The sequence below is a fragment of the Mustela nivalis genome (assembly GCF_964662115.1).
Source record: "Mustela nivalis genome assembly, chromosome: 12".
Taxonomy (NCBI): Eukaryota; Metazoa; Chordata; class Mammalia; order Carnivora; family Mustelidae; genus Mustela; species Mustela nivalis.
In genome coordinates this window covers 2381696-2401499 of record NC_139031.1, presented here as the reverse complement: position 1 = coordinate 2401499, position 19804 = coordinate 2381696, and the positions used below count along the sequence as shown (strand labels likewise).

Here is a 19804-nt window from a genome sequence, read left to right as displayed (position 1 = left end):
GTACACGCACACACGGAAGTGGGATCCAGGTACACGCAAGGTTCCGGCACCACTCTTCCTCGCTGAATGATGTGTTGGGACTATTTCCTCATGAAGCTGAGCATGTTTTAGCGCATCTTGCCTAACCGTACTGTACTTATATGCGTTCCCGAATTTATTGAACTAATTCCTTCGCGGTGGACACGGAAGCTGCTGCCCAGATTGGCGGGCTACGGACGCCCCCGCGGAAATATGACAGGACCCGAGCACGAGCAAGTCTGGCCGTTCCCTTGACACCGATGCCCGCACTGGAGTTGCTAGGCCGGTGGACACAGACCTCCCGGGCTTTGGTGACTTCTTGCCGCGCGGTGTCACGGTGACATGACTTGCCCCCAGTCCCACACCAACTCCACATACACCAAGTTTTTTAAAGACTCTTCCTCTTCCCACTTCCCCCGCCCTTTACTCTGGGGAGCTGGGGGCTGGGCGCCAGGCCGAGTTTGAACAGGTGAGGAGGCGAGGAGGGACATGGCTGCTGGGGAGACAGGCCAGGCCTGGAGGGTCGGGGAGGAGCGGTCCGGGGACAGGCCGGCGCAGGTTTCCTCGCTCCCCCCTTGCGGCAGGTGGATTGGCAGGGCAAGGCGCACCGGGGGCTCCAAAGCAGAACGTTCCAGTCCCAGCTCCCTCCCTCAGCTGGGCCATCTGGGAAAAACCAGTTGCTTTCCTAGAGGTTCTGTCCTCATCTGTGAGGGGAAGAGAGAAGTTTCAGGGCCGTGGGAGGAACACCTGGTGCAGAGTCGCTCGCGCTTATTGGTGATAAAGATGAGAAGGAAAAACCATTTCCTGTTTCATGGCTAGACCTGTGGGTCTCTTCTTCTCCTGCTAGGAAACTTGAAGAGTGCATGAATTTTTTTTTAAGGTTTTATTTATTTATTTGGGAGACAGAGAAAGTGCACAAGCTGGCAGAGGCAGAGGGAGAAGCAGGTTCCCTGCTGAGCAGAGAGCCCGACATGGGGCTCGATCCCAGGACCCTGGGATCATGACCTGAGCCAAAGGCACACATTTAAGACTGAGCCCCCCAGGAGTCCCCACATGCGTGACTCCTTTAAGGTCCTTCGTAGCCCCTAGAACAGCCTCTTAAGTTCCTAAGATGCCTAGTGGGCAACTTTCTGACCAAAACCAGAACCCCAGAATCCCCATTGTCTCCGCCACTCACCCTGGGGCAGGGAGGGAGAGCGCTGGCTGCGGGAGCCGGAGGCCTGGGCTGCCGCACTTCCACCGCACCCGCCTCTCTGCTGTCCCTAGCCCCACGGCACCTGTCCCAGGCGGCCACCCTCCATGTCCCTCTCAAAACCTGATCTCGGAGGAGGATTTGATATTTAAGACATGACTTCGAGTCTGATTCCCCAGGGCTTTCGCATGGCGTCTAAGCTAGCGCTGCCCTCGCGGGGAGAAGGCGGCTTCCCCAGCTCCCTGACCTGCTGTGCCCTTGACGTCTGGCCGGCAGGTGCCCCACTCAGAAGGAGGCGGCTCCCCACCGCACCGCGGCCCGGAGAGACCCCGTCCCGGAAAGGCCCTCCCACCCGCCCACTGCCGGCCCCTCCCACACTCACACAGACACCCACGCACGCCCACAGCACACACCCACATGCTTGCACACTCACGCACTCGGGCCCTGCACACTCACCACAATCTCATTCACATTCACCGGTACACTGGTGCAGCCCACCCACACCGGCACCCCTCACCGCACGCCGCACACCCGCGTGCACACCCGCGTGCAACCCGCACACTCCCCTCATACACTCGCTCACACGCACGGAAGACTTGTACACTCACAGGTGCACACCCAGCCACATTGGAAAACCTTCTCCGTGTGTGTCTGTGCAGACGCCCCTCGTGTCCCACACCTTCTGTGCTGTGGGAAGGGGGTGCAGGGAGCCCGGCTCCTAGGAAGCTGCCCTGGGGGTCCCCCTGCCCCACGAGCGGAGCAGAGGTCACCGGCAGCCAGCGGGTGGGGGCAGGTGAGGGGACCCCAGCCTCTCGGAGCCGGGGCTTGGGGCTTGGGCTGGCCTGCAGGTGGGGAGCCCCCAGGGCTGCCCAGAGCGCGTCCCCCCGGAAGAAGCCCGTGTGTGCCTGCGCAGAGTGGCAGAGCCCATGTCCCTCTGCCTGGCATAGTCGCAGGCAGACAAAAGTATTTTTAAACTCATTTCGCTGACCTAAAAAGACTTTTTTTTGACGGAACACCTCGTCTCTAGGACCGCCATGGGAGCACCGCCTATAAATAGCTCAGTGCTCCAGCTGGGGGGTGCCGTGTGGCCGCAGCAGAGCACGGGGGACAGCTCGGGCCTCCACAGGGGTCTGGGGGCCCACCCCTGGGGTCCTGGTGTCAAGTGCTGCAGGGGGCCCTGGCCAGGCTGGGCTCATCATGGCTCAGTGCCGGTCGCCCCTGGTGCCCCTGCTGCTGCCCGTCCTCCCCACCCGGCCCGCAGAGGTGGGGGCTGCCGACTGGGGAGCCCGGACCGCCAACCACAGCCCTGCGATGACAGTAGCAGGTCGGTGCCCTGTGAAGCTAGCGGTAAGTCTGTCCTTCTGAGCGGTGGAAGTAGACTCCTTACAGCGAACTAGGCAAGTACGGGAAAGTAGCAAATCTGCACCTACCCAAGTCCGCCAGACCCTGACCCACTGTGCGGGGAGCGGGTGCAGCCCAGACTCGCTTCGTCCTGCAACAGCCAGGCTCTGGCTCCCACCTCTCTGATAAGCCGCCTTGGGGCTTTGGGTCTTTGTCGTGTCTTCCCACAGGGGCAGGTAGTTGGGGCCCGAGGGCGTACGGTGCTCCCTCCGCTGAGGCCAGGTCTCCGGGCAGCCCTCTCCAGCCCCCTGTGGAACTTCCCCGGGCTCTGGGCATGGCTGGCTCAGTTTCCCTGTTGGTACTGGCCCCATCCTGGGGCCTCGCCTCCTCCTGGCCCGTCCAGCCTCAGCCTGGGGGAGAACGAATTCCCATGAGAGCGGGCGCAGGGCATGGGGTCTTTGGGACGACCGTGTCTCTCTCAGGGGTGTGCACCCAGGCTCTTCACCGGGAGCCGGACAGGGACGACACTGAGGGGGGGCCTCCGGGCCACCCCCGGGGCAGGGACACAGGGCTCAGAGCCACGGCAGGAGGTGCCCTCCGGCTTCCACCTCTCGCTCCCAATCTGGCCCCGGAAACGGGGGGAAAGCAGTGACCTCAGCGGCTCCCCAAACCCATGGGCTGCCCCTGAAATCAGTCCGTGGCCCGGTCAGGACAGGAAGCGTGGAGGCTGTCCGCGCTCCTGCAGCTGGGGCGGAGGGGGCCGCGCTCCAGGTCACGCTTCTCACCGCGGGGCTCCGACGTGGTTGGGCGCAGCGCAGGCTTACCCCAACTCCAGCACGGAAGGTTCTGGACACCTGATGAGCTCTGGTCCACTAGAGGTTCTGCCATCCCTGAAACTTCTCCCTTAAAAAGGAGAACGCCTTGAGGGGATGCGTTCCCTGATTCCCGGCCCCGGGGGCCGCCCGGGGATCCGCTGTGGCCTTGGGTCCCCATCGAAGTGACCCCTGGGCTCTGATCGGGGCCAGCGGGGAGGAAAGTGCTTTCTGGAAGGAAGTAGCCTGGAGAGCGGGCGAGTTCTGTCTGTACCTCTACCCTCCACCCCTGCCATGCGGCATCCGACCCCGCCCCGGCACCCAGCAGTCCTGGTGGTAGGGGGAGGACACCGTGTCATGGCCACAATGTGCCCCCGAGGGGGCTGGGCAGGCCCCTCCGGCGGGCGGGAGGCTACCTCTTTTCTCCAGTTGAGGATTGCGGTCCTCTCCAGGCCGGTCACCCTGGAAGGAAGCTTCGTTACATTCTTGTTCCGTGTCTCCCCGAGGTGGCCAGCCTGGCGTGGCCACCAGCTCTCAGGAGACAGCGGGTACCCAATGGCAGTGACCCCACTGAGGACGACCTCAAGGGTCTGTTCACAGAGAATCAAAGTGCCTCCAGCCCCACAACGTTCAGATTTGAGCCAGAGCATTTCTGGGTTGCCAAGGACACCTCCCCTCCCTGCGTCCGCCGCCCTTCCAGATCCAGGGGTGGGTCGTGGTGGGGCCACAAGGTCCCCGGTCCCTGGCTCCCTCTCGGTGAGGCCCAGACCACACAGAGGAAGCCCATGCCCCAGGGCTTCTCAGAGAGGCCCCTGTGACCACCATTCCCCCGTGTGGCCCCATCCTTCCTATAAACCTCCCCTTGGGTCGACCACTCGCCCCAAGGTGTGCGAAGCTGTGTCCTGGGACAGGAGCCGAGGGCTGTGGAGACCAGGGGCCTGGTCCCAGCCGCGTGGCCCGGCAAGGCCTGCGCCGCAGCCCCAGACCCACTGGGAGGAGGGTCTGCCCAAGCCCTTGGCTCTGCACACAGCTGCGGCCGCCCCTCCCTCCGCAGCGCCTGGTGCCCAGACGGAGGCGGTGGGGGGAGGGCACGGAGCGGCAGCTCCCAGCCGAGAAGCAACACGGATTCCCCCAAGACGGGGACACGGACAACTTCGTTCCTCCCCGCTGGCCGCTGGTATCCAAGAATAAAGTCATCCTGGAGAGTGTCGACCCACCACCCAGACCCGGTCCGCCGCCCGGCGGGGACAGTTGAGCTTTAATTTGGGTCATGCAGGGTGAGGAGGGCAGGCCACTCTGACGCAGGGGACAGCCCACACCACGCACTGCAGTCTCCTCCCTCGGACACTCCTCTCTGGGGCTCGATCTGCTGTCCCTTGCTCTCTGTAGACACCTGGTCACCTGTTTTGACGAGCCCCAGCGGCTGGTCACCGTCCCTGGCTTTGCTGGCCAGGCCACGGGGCCGGTGTCCGCGCCCGCCTTCTCGCAGCACGGCCAGCAGAGGGCGCTCGGACTCCACTCCGGGGAGCGCGGTCCCGGCTGGAGGTGGCGGAGGCTGGGCCGGCGGCGCTGGTTCCCCGGTCGCGGGCCCTGCTGACCCAGCACCCCGGATCTCCCCAGTTCCCCCCGCTCCCAGCCTCCTCGCACACAGCCTGACATGACCAGGGGCAGCGTGGAGGGCACGGGCGGCTGCCAGGAGCTCTCCCCGCGCGCAGGGCCGCGGCCTGCACCTGGGAGGGGCGGGCGGCCTCCTGCTCCATCTGGCTTCCCCAGGCCCTGGCCCCGGTCCGTGGGGCGCAGCGGGGACCCCGTCGGGAGGGCTGCAGTGGGAGCTGCCCCGCCGCGGGCTGGGGGTGGAAGGGAGTTGGCCACAGAGGCCCTGGGGCGAAGCCCTGCAGGGAGCTGGGGCTGGGGGCTGGGCCGAGGCCTCACCCCAGACCCCCAGAGCCCCGGGCTGGGGAACGAGGACTGAGCCTTCCCGCAGGCAGCACCCAGTCGGGGGAACAACCACAAGGCCAGCGTCGGTGACGACCCGGAGGTGAGCCGGTGTGTGCAAGGGTGTTCTCGGGCGGAGCCCACCCGTGCGGTCGATCCGACATGGCAAATGTCGGACCCCCACCACCACCTTCCACTACCCTGCCTCTCGGACAGGCTCCTGCCCCCGTTGGGTGGCCCGGCACTGAGCGAGCAGCTTGGGCACAGCCTGGCCGAGGGGTGTGTTAGGATGCCGAGGTCACGGACAGCGGCCAGGAGGCAGATGCAGGGACCCGGGAGTGGCTTGTGTTTCTGCCTGGCAGAGGCGGGTTGTCCAAGCGAACCCTTGCCCTCTCCTGGGTGTGGAGGAAGGAAGTCCCCGCCGGCGAGGGGCGGCACCCGGTGGAGAGGGCGTCAGGTTCCCCTGGAAGCAAACACTTGGGCCCTGACCTGGGGGATGGCGTCCAGAAACGGAGATCTCTTGTTCGGGGCCGTGGTTTCCTTGCATTCTGGGCATAATATCTATTAGAATTTATCTCCAGTCTTCAGGTTTCCAGCCCCCTTACTCAGGCCGGCTCCCCCCTCTGGGGACACAGTGGCCCCCCGGCAAGAACCACAGACACGCACTAAAAAGGTGACATTCCGTGTCCACGTCTCGCGGAGCAGGCCCCTGAGCTCGCTTAGAGGGTAAAATGTGAATTTTATTTCTTAAGGGCTTTCTTCTTAACTGGAGAAAATCAAACTCAGCCCAAAAAGGGAAAGATTATCTCAAATCCAGACTCACTGATCTCCCCCCTGGGGGCTCTTCTCACGGAGCCGGTCTTCCTCTGCTCTTGGTCGCGGCCCGCCCTGCGTGACAGGTCGTTTCCGGGCTGGCGCACACCGGCTGCGCGCTCAGCTGTGCCTCTGATGCCGCAGGTCCCAGCGGCCGCTGGTGGCTCTCCCTGAGTCGGCCACCCTCTCCATGGCTCTGAGTAAGGACAGAAGTGGGCGGGGAGGGGCTTTGCCAGTGTGCACACACCGCCCCAGCCTCCTGCCTCCCAGGCACGGCCAAAGTCTTCCCGTCCTAGACCACGGGTGGCAAACTGTGTCCGTAAGGATCCAGCGAGTAGAAACCTCAGGCTTGTGGGCCCTGTGGCTCCCGAAGCATCTTCTGTGCCCCAAGCCTCCGCCAGACAGAGTGCGAAGGAATTAGCCGGGGTGGGGCGGGGTGTGGGGGGGACAGGGTGCTCTGAGATAACTTTATGGTTGGACACAGAAGTCTGAACTTCCTATAATTTTAACCTGTCATGAAATGTTATTTTTTAGGGTTTTTTTTTTTTTTTTTTTCCGTCTTAAAAAAATACGTAAAAACCCATAGCTCATGGCTGTCATTTGCCAACCCCTGTCGGAAAACGTAGGCCCAGCAGAGCGCGTGCCCCAGACCAGGGCTCACCACGTGTCCGGGGACTTGCTCATGAGAAGCCGCCTGGAAGCCCACCTCCCAGGGCCTCCCAAGCCCTCCGAGCACCGCGTCCTTTCAGAAGGACACGTCACTGGAGAGCTCCGAACGCGGTCGGAGGGCTTGTCCCGCACCAGCCCTGCCGCCGGCTCACCGCCGGGGCGTTGCCACTTTCTTACCAAATCTTGCAACCAACTGGCATTCTTGGCAGGTCTGGCCCGTGTTTGCCATGCGGGTGTGATGCCGGCAGCCGAGGGCCTCCCCCAGGACCGGACAGCGCCACCTCGTCCCCCCAGCGTCCCAGCCCCGTGCATCCGCGCGGGGGAGCCCTCCCCAGCCGGGTCATACCCCGCCACCGAGGCCTGCAGGGCCGGGGCCTCCCGGAGACTCTGCCTTTTACTTTCCGGCACAATGTGAGGACTGCGGGGGGCAGGATTCGTGCCGCAGAACAGACAGGGCCGGAGGTCTCTGTAACTGCTTTAATTATTCAAACAATAGAGCACAAAGAGAACAGTTTCAAGTACATTGTGATACACGCTTTTGACAGGAAGAGATATGCACTTAGTCACGAGGGAGGCGGCCGCGACACCGCGTGGACACTTCGCACAGACTCTCCACCCCACGCACCCAGAGGGCGCCGTGGACGCCGCGTCCCCTGGGAGCGGACTGCACCCTCTGGTGCCCGTATCGGGTTTCCCTACGGCGTGGCTCCCTTTTCTCGGCCAGAAGACGAAGGATTCTGAATGTGAAGGTGGGTGAGCAGCTGTGGACGCGGAGCAGGGAGGGCAGGGCAGCAGGGAGAGGGGCCGCCACCGCTCCTGACTGGGGGGGTCAGGCCAGGGTGGCCCCCGCACTGGTGGTCCCCAACAGATGGGTCCCTTGGGACCTGGCCCGCGCACCCATGCTCCCTTGGGCCGAGCAGGCTGACCGCTAATGAGTCCGGCAATCCACGAAGCCAGAGCTGTTGGGGACGCCAGGGCTAGACTCAGAACAGGACAGTCAACAGAGCTGAAAGCGCCAAATTCCACCAGGGACCGTGAACCTCGCCCCTGCCAACCACCTAGAAGACCAAAGGAAAGTCTGACAGACACAAACCGAGGACCACTCCTGGCTGGAGGGCCCGGCCCCATGGAAGCCGGCAGAGGGCAGGCTCCAGGGTGTGGGCCGGGCCCCCTGGCCCCAGCGCTGTCCTTCCAGGCCCACGGCCGCCTGGAAGAGGTCCAGCACGCTGGACCCGCCACATAGCAGCCTTGGGGCCTGTGCTTCTGGCTGAGGATGCCACCCCTGACCCGGCCTTATGCGCAGCATCTCCAGCCCCTGGCCGAAGCCGTCGGGCTCTGTTCTGCTCCCGGGACCCAAACCAGCCTCCAGACAGGCTGAAGGTGCTCGCAGGCCCGGTTCCCACGCAGCCTCCCTCCCAGAGCTGAGCCTGCTCACACACTAGGCCCAAAGCACACTTCAGGACAGTAGCCTCTGATGCACCAGAACGCTTAGAGTGACAGCCAAGGGCCGAGCCCCTCAGCCGAGTCTCTAACACAAGCCAAGCGTGAGGACTTCTCCCTCCAGATGCAGCTGACCTAGGGCACCAGCCACACGGTGCCCACTGAAATGGGACCGTACTCTAGGGAGGAAAGTCTACACTGAACAACCACTCCAGACAGACGGCTTGGACTCGATGACACCAATGTGGCCCAAGGACCCCAGCAGCCCAGAGACGAGAAGCTGTGACTGCGCGGGGTGGGGTGTGGGCCCCCCGCCCCGGGGGCAGGTGCAGAATGTGCGCTTCTCAGTGGATCTGCCACAGGGTCCTGGGGGGGGGGCTCAGAGAAGGTCAACACTTGGCCCTCTCCTTGGGGACCCATCTGGAAATGGCACCCCCAGACTTCACAAAGCAGTTAGGGGCCTCCTCCCTTCGAGGCCAGAGGACCAGGCTCTCCAAGTGGGGGCCACCCAGGGGAGGGCACGAGGTCTGCCGAAAAGTCCATGGAGCGCGGGGAGAGGGTTCCGGGCTGGGGGGTGAGAGCGGCGCGGCTCCCGCACACAGCACCCCAGCCTCTGGAGTGCTCAGACACCCTCCCAGGACAAACAGGAACAGAGCTGAGGTCCCTCCAGCGGTGGGAATAAACAAGCTGGTCTGGTTTCCTACTTTGGTTTCCTACTTAAGCTGATCTGAATTCACAGTATAAGCAACACATCTAAAGGTCACACTGGGCACTCCTGTCAGCACCAGGTTTCCCAGACAAAGAAGCCAGAATAGAAAAGAAATCGTGGCCGCGACAGGAGTTCTTAGTTATTACATACTAACCAGTCTGTGCGTGGCACATTTTATTTCTATAAAACTATTACAAAATATTCAAAAATACATTTTAGTAAATTTACAGCAGTAATTTCTCAATTTATTAATGCAAAAACATCCTTTGTTTTTCTCTGTACAAACTACAGGCTCCATTCTTGTGGGCTTATCACTATGTGCGCTTTTAAAAAATATTATTTTCTAATAAATTCTTTGAAGTTAAAAATAACAGAGTTCTTCCAGTTTGTCCAAAAAAAGAAAAAAAGAAAAGAAGAGAAAAAAAGAAACACGGTGTGTGTGTGTGTGTGTGTGTGTGTGTGTGTGCGCATGTGTGTGTGTGTGTGTGTGTGTAACAGTCTTGACTTCCAAGAACATGGCCAAAATGGAAATGATGGAGCAAATATTAACCGTTGAAGACATACAGGAGGTGGCTGTTACACTGGAAACTAGTTAAATTAAAATAATATATTTTCATATTTTACACTATTTCAAAAATGAAATGTCATTCAGTTAAGTATTGATCTCTCAAAAAATCTAATTTACATTTCTGTGTATAAAAATATAATTTGTGGACCCCCATGAAGCATGTTTCAGTTTACTCTTGCCGAAAAGCAGGCGTGGGAAGGAGGAGTGCAGAGTGCAGAGTTTTGCTTTCTGAAAGTCAGGGCGAGGGACGTGTAGAAAAATAGACTCTGAGCGGGTCGCTTGGCCTCACAAAATAATCTTTCCCCCGTGAGTACAGTTCACATGATAATAATAAATTATCCGAGAAACAAACTATTTAAGGCTCTTGAAGGTCCGGTTCATATTATTTAAAACATCTATTCATACCAAACAAATAAATAGCCAGGAGAGGTGAAAAAAAAAAATAACCAAAATAAAACAACCAAAAAATTCAAAAAAATATATATAAACTAAGCACGACGACAAGACTTCCCGGGGTCTCTGTTTCCTTATAGTCTACTTTGGACTGTCCTACTTTATTATTATTATTAATTATTATTATAATTAAAGTCTCATTCCGTGCGCTTCTCCGTGTGTCCTTTGCTGTTCCTCGCTGACGCGCCCCCGCCCCCCGCCCCCTCCCGCCCCCGCGCCCTCCCCGGCTCCCCGGCCTTCAGCTGGACGGGACCGCCATGCCCAGCGGGTGCAGGGCCTCGCTGTCCAGCAACCAGGTGCCTATTTGGTAGAGAAGCTGCGAGTACCAGTGGATGCCCGCGGCGCCCGGCGCCTCGGCCGCCCCCGGCGCGGGGAGGGGCAGGTGGCCGCCGCCCCCGCCGTGGCCGTCGCCTCCGCGGTCCGTGCGCGCGGGCGCCAGCACGGCCAGGAGCGCGTGCGCCAGGCGGAAGGGCGCGAAGGCCCGATGCGCCCAGCCGTGCTCCTCGATGACCGCGTAGCACGACGCCAGCACCCGGTTGATGAGGATGGTGCCCTGCGCCGTGAGCGGCGCGTACGCGCCCGTGGCCTCCTCGCGCAGCGTCACGCTGTGCACCGCGGCCGGCAGGAGCCGGCGACCCCCGCCGCCCTCGGCCACCACGTACACCAGCTGGCCCGGGCGCACGCGGCTGGCGAAGAGCGCCCGGCGCCCCGGCGCGGCCCCCGGCGGCGGCCCCGCGCCCGCCCGCGCCTCCGGCCCCGCGGCCGCCGAGTCGTTGTGCGGCGCGACGAACAGCAGGTGCGCGGCGGTGAGCAGCAGGCGCTCGCGCGGCTCCCGCGTCTCGATCACGTAGAAGACCTTCTTGGCGCCGTCGTCGCGGTCCAGGAAGGTGAGGAAGTCGCTGTAGAGCAGCCGGCCCTGGTCGTCGGCCGCCAGCACGCGGTCCCCGGGGCGCAGCTCCCGCACCAGCTTGGTGCCGCCCTGCTCCAGGTGCACCGTGGCCGAGCCCGGGAAGCAGCCGCCGGACTTGGCCGCCACCGAATTCTCTGCGGGGGTTGCGGGAGGGAGAGAAGAGGGGACAGGGTGGTGAGCGCCCACGGGCAGGCAGGAGCGGGGCACGGGCGCGCGCGGCCCCGGGGAGCCCCGGGCAGAGAGAGCCCCCGCGGGTGCGGCCCGCCTCGCGCCCGCAGCCCCACCGCCTCGGTGACAAAGTTCAGACGCAGACGCATTCCTCCACGGCGCTCGGGGGCGGACCGGCCGCGACGAGGGTCGGCCGGCGTCTCCGGCGGGAGGCCCGTTGCACTCCTTCCCTCCCGCCCCCTCGCGCCCAGCCCCTGGCTCGGCGCACCCCCGACCTCGCCCTGAGTTCGCAGGCTGTTTGCTCTGCACTTGGATTCCTCCGGAAGCCTCCTTGAGCTCCCTCGGGCGCGGGGTGGGGGGCACCTCCTTCCTTCCCTCGGGTCCCCGCACCCCCGCTCCCGCGCGCGCCCCGCACCCCGGCCGGGCCGCGGGGACCCGTCGCCTGCCCGCCCCCCGGCGCCCAGCCCCGCCGGGGGGCCTCGGCGCGGCCGGTGGCAGGGCACGGGGGGGGGGCGGGGGCCGGGGTGGAAAATAGCTGCGGTCGTTGTGGCAACTGGACAAACATTCCAGGGACCGGCCGCGGTGCGAACCCCGGCTGCTGTGCGTCTTGTAATTAAAATCCCATGAAGGGCCCAGCATTGTCGCGCTCTCGGCGATCAACGGGAGACACTCTTGGGAGGGGGCGACTTCCCTCGCGCGCCCTCTCTCGCCGCCCCTCCCTATTTGCTCAGGTGCGCCCCTCCCCGCCCCCCGCCGTCCGCGGGGCTCTCCGGGCCGGGCCCCACAGGCTCTGTTTGCACAGCCCGGCCTCTCGCCGGCTCTCAGGACGCGTATTTGAATTTTAAATGGCGGGGCCTGCTCCGAGCGCGGGCAGCCGCCGGTTCTCAAGGCCCCCGGACTCCCCGCTTTCCCGAGCCCGCGGTCGCGCTCTGAGGCTCCCCGTCCCGAGGACAATGGCGGGAGCGGGGCGGGGAGCGGGGGCCGCGGAGGAGGGGCGGGGAGGGCTCCGCATTCCGATCCCCGGGATCATGCGCTCCGCAAACAGAGAGGCCGGAGAGAATCTTCTGCCGGAATCGCGGAGGGTTTTTAATCTTCTCATCGGTTTCTGCGGCATGAAGTGCGGGCCTGGCCGTTGGAGGCCCGCCGGCGCCCCCCGGAATGCGACCCGGGGCGCGGGCGAGCCCGAGTCGTCCAGTCGCACGACCCTGCTTGACACGCAACGCCCCGCGGCCCGCCCGCGCGCGCCGAATGCCGATGAGCGGCTCCGCGCCCCCCAGCCCCGGAGTCCGGTCCCCGCGCGGGATCACCGCCGCTCACTTGCGAGGAGACCTCTAGGGACCCCCGCCAGGGGGACCCCGCGGGCAGGTTGGCCCGGGAGGGGGCCGCGCGCCCGGGGAGCGCAACCGCGAGGTCCCGAGAAGGGCGCATCCGGGGGCCTCCCGCCGCGGAGCCCCGCGAAGTGGGGGCACCGTTGCCCGCGCCCCCTTTCTCTGGCTTGAAGCCCAGCCGGCCCCCCGCCGCCCCTTCCACACCTTTTCTTTTCTGTTGTGATAAGAAACCACTATTTTCCTTCCCTACCCAGTGTGTCTTGACACCTTGGAAGTGTTTTTCTACTAACACATGCTGCTAAGACAGTTCAGGAGACAAGCAGGCAAGGCGGCGGGGGGCTGCGGGCCAGGCACCGGCCTCCGAAGTTCACCGGAACTGCTCTGCTGAAGGCGCCGGCTTCGGCGGGAAGACCGGGAAGAGCGCAGAGAGAGCCTGGGAGCTGGGCGGTCTGCCGTGGGTGCCCAGCCTTCCCGCTCGGCTGTTCCCCGCCAGCGACAGCGTGTGGCGGTGTAGGCCCAGGCAAGCCACCAGCACAGGGCCGACTGCCTGCCGCGGCAGACCCCGTCCTGCTCCTGACCCCCGCCGGCGGCTCAGGCCAGCCCAGCGGGCTCCTAATCAGGACCGATGCTCCTGGCTCTCGGCCTCCAGATGCTGGCAGGTAGCCGCGCGTTCAGTACCTCCCACCAGGCCTCTCCCCAGAGGCTTAGCCGGCCAGTTAGTGTCAGGTTAGTGTCCACAGACCCTCAGCAGGGAGGAAAGAGGGCCAGGGGCTCACACCCTGGGCAGACCCTCCTGGGCTGATTCTTCAGCCTTAAACAAGAGGAACAATCTCGGCCAGACCTGGCCACCAGTGCCCCAGGAAGATTCCTTCCCCCATCTTCCCTGTCTCCACCACCTGTGGGGGGGGGGGGAGCCTCCGGAAACGGGGTGGGGGAGGTTCAGGAAGCCACATGCCCTCCACATCTGGGCTTGGAGCCCCTCAGGCCTCTGCAGCTCAAAGGTAGAGGCAGTCCCCCACTTCTACAGGCTGTGACCCCACACCGGACACACGAGTTATCCCCTGGGTCCAGCCCTCCCTGCGCCTCCTGCTTCCCCCCAGCCCACAAGCATTTGTCTCTTGCCCTTGGATCCCACCATGGGGCACCATGGCCACAAGTCAGGGGCAGCTCTGGAGCTGTCAGGTGGCTGGGTGGGGAGGTTCTGCGGGCACCGGGTGGGGGCGTGGGGAAGGCCGGGCCCGCCACCTCACCTGCTTTCACGGAACAGTGGATGTGGGCTTTGGACTCGTAGTACACCCAGTCGAAGCCGGCCTCCACGGCCAGGCGCGCCAGCATGCCGTACTTGCTGCGGTCACGGTCCGACGTGGTGATGTCCACGGCGCGGCCCTCATAGTGCAGCGACTCCTCCGAGTGGTGGCCGTCTTCGTCCCAGCCCTCGGTCACCCGCAGCTTCACGCCGGGCCACTGGTTCATCACCGAGATGGCCAAGGCATTCAGCTTGTCCTTACACCTCTGCGGAGAGAAGGGGGTCCCAGTGGACATTAGTCCTGGGTCCACCGCCCACCCTGGTCCCCACAGGGTCTGCCTGGCCCAGTCCCTGAGGATGAGGGCTCCGTGGACAAGTAGGGGGACAAGGCCTGGGAGACCCTCAGCTCACTTGGCGGAGGTGCACTAGGGGCGAGGGCAGGGCTGTGCCTGCTGGAGGCACCAGTGCTCTCACGGCCCACGCAGGGCCTGTCTCCAGATCGGAGCCGGCAGAGAGCCTAGCGCGTGGCCAGAGGAGGAGATGACATCTTTTGAGACAAGTGAACGGCGTGTGTCCCAGACCGGGCCTGCTGGGCCTGCCAGGTGCCGCCCCCCCAGTGGCTCACACCTCCCCAGAGGTGCTCTCCACTCCCATCCTGCCCCTCTCCCGGCCCCCTGTCTCCACACCGGGGCAAGGCTCCACCCTTGGGCCCAGCCCAGCTCCCTCAGCAGGAGGCCGGACAGAGGCCCAGGGTGCGACTTAGCAGAAATAAAGGACCCGGTGGTGGTCGCTTCTAGCAGAGTGAGAAGCCTTGGGTTATCTCTGGGCCCTCCCACTTCGCCCTGTGCCTATCTGAGCCCTGGATCCTGCCTAAGGGCGGGAGGGAGGTGGGAAGCTGGAGCCGCAGGGAGGGGGCGGGAGGGGGCCCAAGTGAAAGGCAAGCAGGTGAGTTATGATTTTCAGCGTGGGCCAGGCCTGCCGACAGACATTCTTTATCTGGACGGCCACATTCCTTTTCTCCATAGCCCTCTTTTCTTGGGCTTTTCTGTGGTCTGATTGTGTCTCTTAACCTGTTCCCTTCCCCCGCTCTGGTTTTCTGGGCCCCAGAGCAGAATGGCGTCCTGCAAGTTTGAAGAGCAAACTTAAGAGGCGGAGGGAGGGCGCGGGAGGGGGCGGGCTGTGAGGGGTGGGGGAGGGGGAGCCAGAGAGGCCCGAGGCCTCAGAACCTTTGGGGAGTACCCCCCACCCCGCCCGGGAGGAAGCTGCGGGGGCTGTGCTGGCGGAGAAACACTGAATGCGCAGGACGCGGGCGAGGGCCGAGGGGAACTCGGGGTTGGGGGAGCCTCCCCTGTACTTCTCGGGTCCCATTCGGATGCAAGAGAAAGCAGCCGTTTGTAGTTCGCGTGTGTGTTTGCACGAGCTCGCTCCCGGGGAGTGTCCAGTGGTGCTGGGGTGCGGGGTTCAAAGCGGGGAAATGGTGGCGGGACCAGGAAGAGCCAGACCCAGGGCCCGCGGGGCAACCTCAGGCTGACCTCCGCCGAGGGCAGGGCTGATCCCCGCCAGGGCTGTGGCGCCCCAGAAGCAGGGTGGACAGACGACTCCGTGGAGGACCCTCCCAGCAGGCTGGGGGCTTCCGACCCAGCGGGCAGGGAGCTCGGGCTGGTGCTGCTGTCCGCGCTTTGTGGGGTGTGTCGGAGGGCATGAAAACCGGCCGCACGGTCGTGGAGTTGAACAGACAACAAATGGGGGGGGGCGGCTAGGGGCGCCCTGCTAACAGGTCGGCGCTGGCAAGGTTTCTGGGCCCGCCAGCAGTTTTCTGTAATAATAATAATAATAATAATAATAATAATAATAATAATGACGGAAGGGCAGAGTTTGAGTGAGGTCGTCTCGAGGATTGAACGCGTTTTACATGAAAATCAGTCAGTAAACCAGGGTCAGCGCCGAGCCCGGCGGGAGGCCGGCCGCGCAGGCGCACACGGCCGACACGCGCACGCACACCGCCCGCGTCCCGGGCCCCGCCGCAGCCCCGCTCCCTTATTCTGGGGATCAGATGAAGCCTCCACGGCTCTCCGCGGGGCAGCTTGGCGAGGGGAGGGCGGGATGGGGAGGCCACGTTCCGGCCCCCACCGCCCGGAGCTGCGCCCCCAGGGCACGAGGTGCAGGGCCCCAGGCGAGGAGCCCCAGGCCGAGCCAGGCCCCAGCGGCGCCTCGCTCCCCGCGCGCCCTCCCCGGGCTCCCCCAGGCGTGGCGCGGCCGCGGCCCGGTGCCTGCAGGACGCTGCGCGCCCGGCCGGCGGGAGAGGCGCGGGGCCCAGGCCGGCTAGCGATTCACTGGGTCGTGCGCCGGGAATCCGGCCCGGCTCCTGCGGCCACCGTCAAGCGCAGCGGGGCCGCCGGGCCGGGCTTCTGGGCGTTGGAGGCCAAGGTGGTCCCCGCGTCTAAGCCACCTCTCCGGTCTCCGCAGCTGCCCCACGTGCCAGAAGCCCTGGCAGGACTGTCACCGCCAACGGCTGCCAGGCTTTCCCGGGGCGGGGGAGGGGTGTCCCGACTTCAAAAGAGACCCCCCACCCCATTCCCCACACACCTGTCTCCACGCCCCTGCCCCCACTCTGGGAAAGCGGACCCCTCCTATCCAAACAGGAACACCCTCCTCGAACCCTCCCCTGAGCGCCGGGCCGGCCACGCACACAGAAATCTACTCGGCGTGGCGTCCCCGGCTGTCCCTCCCGCGGCCCTCAGGCCCTGCCCCGGCGGCCGCCTCCTGCCCCCGGAGCCCCCCGGCCGCCGCGCCCGCGCCTGGCACCCGCGCCTGCGGGGCGAGCGTGTCTGTCTGCGCTTCCCCCTCTCCGAGTTAATATTAACCAGGAGCTCCTGCGTTCCAGAACTGCTCTGAAAGTTCCACCGGGGACGGTCTTGCCATGGTTGAGGGACTTGGGCGGCAGTCACGTTAGGGAGACAGACAGGAGAGGCGCGGAGGGACGGCCAGCCCGGGGACGAGGGACGCGCGCCCCCAGGGCAGAAGCTGGGTGCTGGTGTGAAGCGTGGGGCCAGCGGGGGAACAGGTCCCCGAGGAGCGCTGAGCTCCTGTGGCCGGGGAGGCGTTCCCCGCCTCACCCCTTCGCCCCGGCCCTGCCCTTCACCCCCAGTCCGCCGCCCCCGCCCCGACCCTTAGAGCCCGGGAAGAAGCGAGGGCGGGAGTGGGTGACCCGCAGGGCGCCGGGCAGCACGCCCCACCGGCCACCCGCGTTTTCAGGGGACATCTGCGGGGTGCGCGACACAATCCTGGCCCGGCTTTCCCCACCCCACCCCCACGTCGGCTGCCCCTCCCCCGTCCTTTTGTGCTGGGAATGGGAATGGCCACTGCCTAAGGGAAAAAAAGTATTTGTTTTCGTTTCGTTCGTCTGAGGGAAGTTGACAGAAGGTCAGAAGTTCAAATGCTGCCAGCGCGCGCGGCGGCCAGAGTGGCCGGCGCGGGGTCGCTCGGCCGTGGGTCCCCGGCGGGCGGCCGGAAGAGGGACCGGGGCCGGGGGCTCGGCGGGGCCGCCAGGCCGGAGGCTCCGCGCTGCGCCCCCGGCGACCCCGACCGTGCCGGCCGTCGGAGCCCCCGCGGCCCCGGCCCGCGCCCAGCACCGCAGCCCGGGCCGCGGGGACCGCTCGCCCCGGAGGAAGGGGCGCCGAGGTGCGGCCGCCAGGGTGCGCGGCTCCGTGCGCTCGCGGCTTCGCGACCTGCGGCGGGACCCGGGGGCCCCTCGCCGGCGTCGGCCCCGCGCGGCAACCCCGCGCGCACGCCGACCCCGCGGGCTCGGGGACCTCCGCCGCACCCCCCACCGCCCCGCCGCGTTCCGGGCCTCGCCTCCCGCTGTCCCGGTTCCGAGGGACTCCGGGAAGGCCGCCCCCCGCGCGCGGGCATCGAGGGGACCCCGGTCGGAGAAGTCCCCGCAGCCGGCCGCGCCCCCGGCGCCCCGCGGCCTGCGCCGAGTTCATTGTCGCTCGCGCCGCTCGCGGGCACAGGCGCGCGTCCACACTCGCGGCCGGATTTAAGGTGGTCGCGAGCAGATGCGAGCGCGGGGAGGGGGGGGCCGATAAGGAGCCGGTGGTCGGCTCCCTCGGGCCCTTCCGCCCGCTCCGGCCGGCCGCGCGTCTCCTTCCCCCGGCCTGGCCGCCCCAATCCGGCTGGGGCGCGAGCGGTCCGGAGGGGGCTCCCCGCCCCGCCATCCCGCCCACCCTCCCCTGTACTTGCGCCCGGCGGCCGCTGCTCCGCCAGCTGCGGTGCGCTCCGAGCCCGGCAGATAGGACTTGGCTGTTTTAATAGGGCAATAAAAAGGATGTTGACCTATATTTGCCAGGAAGTCCATTTCTAGCTCAGTTCTACGTGCCTGGAGTTTCAGAAAGTCTACGGTCGGCGGCGAGACCGGCAGCCGGAAGGCTGGAGCAGAGGTGCGGAGGGAGGGGGCGCGAGTGGGCTCGGGTGCTCCGTTGTAGCCCCCTCCCGCTCACACCGAGGCGCTCCTCGCTGCGTGCCCCTCGCTGCGTGCCCGCAGGTTGGCCCGAGTGATGCAACGCCGGGAAGTTCTAAGTCCCTCCCCTCAAGGACCGCGGCCCGGGGGGAATGGACGCGCATCCTTAAAGAAATATCAATACGTTCACACTCTGATGGGCACCGCTGCCCGGGGTGCGCCGGGAGTGGAGCTGTGCGAGGCACTCAGGGACCAGGCGGCGCCTGGGGAGCCCCAGCCTTTTGTCAGCGCGGCCTCCTGCGTTTCCCACTGAGCGTCTTTGGTGGGGGGCGCGGGGTGGGCGTGCGGGTGGGAAAGGAGAGCACAGCGGGGAAGGGAAGGCGCCAGCTCCCCGGCCTCCTGCCCAAGGCTGCATTTGTACAGTGACCTGGAAGCCACTTTATGTGGAGGGGGCTTTCTGCCCCCCTCCCGCCATGCCCATTCCCAGCTGGGGGGGGGGGCCGTGATGCCCCCGGAGCCGAGGTCTCCCCAAGTTAGGAGCCAGAGCTGAGGCAGGATGGGAAGGCCATCCCAGCAGGACAGTGCAAATCCGGGCCACGGGTGGACCACACCTGCCATCCTGACCCCCACCCCCATCCCAAACTTCTCCCGCTGGACCCCTCACCTCCGTTCCGCTCGGGGACGAGGCAGGGGTGGCGGCCGGCAGGTGGGTGGGGAGCGAGAGGGCCAAGTCGCCCTGCGATGGGCCGGAGGCGCCCGCAGACTCGGTCTGAGCGGCTCGCACACAGCCCCCCCGGGAAAGCAGCCCATTGCACGCCCGGCGCTGGGTTTCTACCTGAGTCATCAGCCGGTCCGCTCCTGTGTTTTCTTCATCCTTAAATATGATGTCGGGGTTGTAATTGGGGGTGAGTTCCTTAAATCGCTCCGAGTTTCTCGAGATCTTCCCTTCGTATCTTCCACTGGCCCCTAGGGTCTTCTCAGCCACGTTGGGGATAAACTGCTTGTAGGCTAAAGGGGTCAGCTTTTTGGGGTGCCGCCTCTTCCCAAATCCCCTGCCGGGTCCGCACGCCAGCCCCGGGCACAGCAGCAGCGCGGAGACGAGCACCGCCAGCAGACGTCTCCCCAGCGGCAGCATCTTGTCCGCGGCGCCCAGCGCCTTCCACGCCGTCCCCGCGCGGGGCTGTGTGCGCGGGTGCGAGCGCGTGTGCCTGTGTGCCGGGGCTTGCGCTCTCCCTTCCTCGCTCGGCTCGCTGCTGGCTCCCTCGCTCTCTGCCTGGCTCTTTCTCTTCCTATATAACCTCGCCCGCCGCGGCTGCGGGAGACTGGCCACCGATCCCCACCCAGACGGGGGCTGGCACGGCAGGCTGCTGGTCGCTGATAACGGAACACATCGGAGTTGGGGCTGAAGACAGCAATCAAAAGACAAAAAGAGTCTGATTTTAAATGGTAGCAAGCCGAGAGAGCTTGCGAGACAGGCTGCCCTCCGTGCTATATTATAGCCAGCAGGGGCGGATCTGATTGGCCAAAGCAGCGCAAGCTTGTCTTCTGATATTTAACCCTAAAAAAGACTAAATTTTTTTTCCTGCTGCTGCAGTTGCTTTATTTTCACCTGAAGTCTTTGAGTTAAAAAAAAAAAAAGTCTTTCCGGAGACAAAGGTGGGCGGGAGGGAGGAGGCACAGGCTCCTTAGGATAACACCCACTTACCCCCTGCTTTGTGCGGAGCGTGTGTTCCCCCTTCCCTG

The 19804-nt window shown here is 64.8% G+C and overlaps 1 protein-coding gene and 1 long non-coding RNA gene across 4 annotated transcripts; one reads left to right on the top strand and one right to left on the bottom strand.

Annotated features, from left to right (window-relative positions):
• Positions 1-2263: 2263 nt before the first annotated feature.
• Positions 2264-7449, top strand: LOC309845142. 2 transcript variants are annotated; one of them, XR_014301068.1, is made up of 3 exons: positions 2264-2557; positions 5348-5401; positions 6990-7449. It is a non-coding gene; the product is annotated as an uncharacterized lncRNA (long non-coding RNA). The 2 variants fall into 2 exon arrangements; XR_014301067.1 differs by lacking the exon at positions 5348-5401.
• Positions 7450-9086: 1637 nt separating this feature from the next.
• On the bottom strand, positions 9087-19512 carry SHH (sonic hedgehog signaling molecule). 2 transcript variants are annotated; one of them, XM_082692677.1, is made up of 3 exons: positions 18897-19512; positions 13607-13868; positions 9087-10994 (listed from the first exon to the last, which is right to left on the bottom strand). In XM_082692677.1, exons 1-3 carry the CDS (start codon positions 19194-19196, stop codon positions 10189-10191), a joined length of 1368 nt encoding a protein of 455 aa, XP_082548803.1. In that variant the 5' UTR covers positions 19197-19512; the 3' UTR covers positions 9087-10188. The 2 variants fall into 2 exon arrangements, with proteins under 2 accessions (XP_082548803.1, XP_082548804.1); XM_082692678.1 differs by lacking the exons at positions 13607-13868; positions 18897-19512 and adding an exon at positions 11304-12278.
• Between the last annotated feature and the right edge of the window lie 292 nt (positions 19513-19804).

What these genes read in the sequence shown, in the direction of transcription:
- SHH (XM_082692677.1), bottom strand. Translation starts at nt 19,196, where the DNA reads ATGCTGCCGCTGGGGAGACGTCTGCTGGCGGTGCTCGTCTCCGCGCTG. An exon ending in CGGACCGGCTGATGACTCAG is followed by an intron (nt 13,869 to 18,896) that starts GTAGAAACCCAG and finishes TTCTCTCCGCAG; the next exon opens with AGGTGTAAGGACAAGCTGAA. An exon ending in CCACTGTTCCGTGAAAGCAG is followed by an intron (nt 10,995 to 13,606) that starts GTGAGGTGGCGG and finishes CAACCCCCGCAG; the next exon opens with AGAATTCGGTGGCGGCCAAG.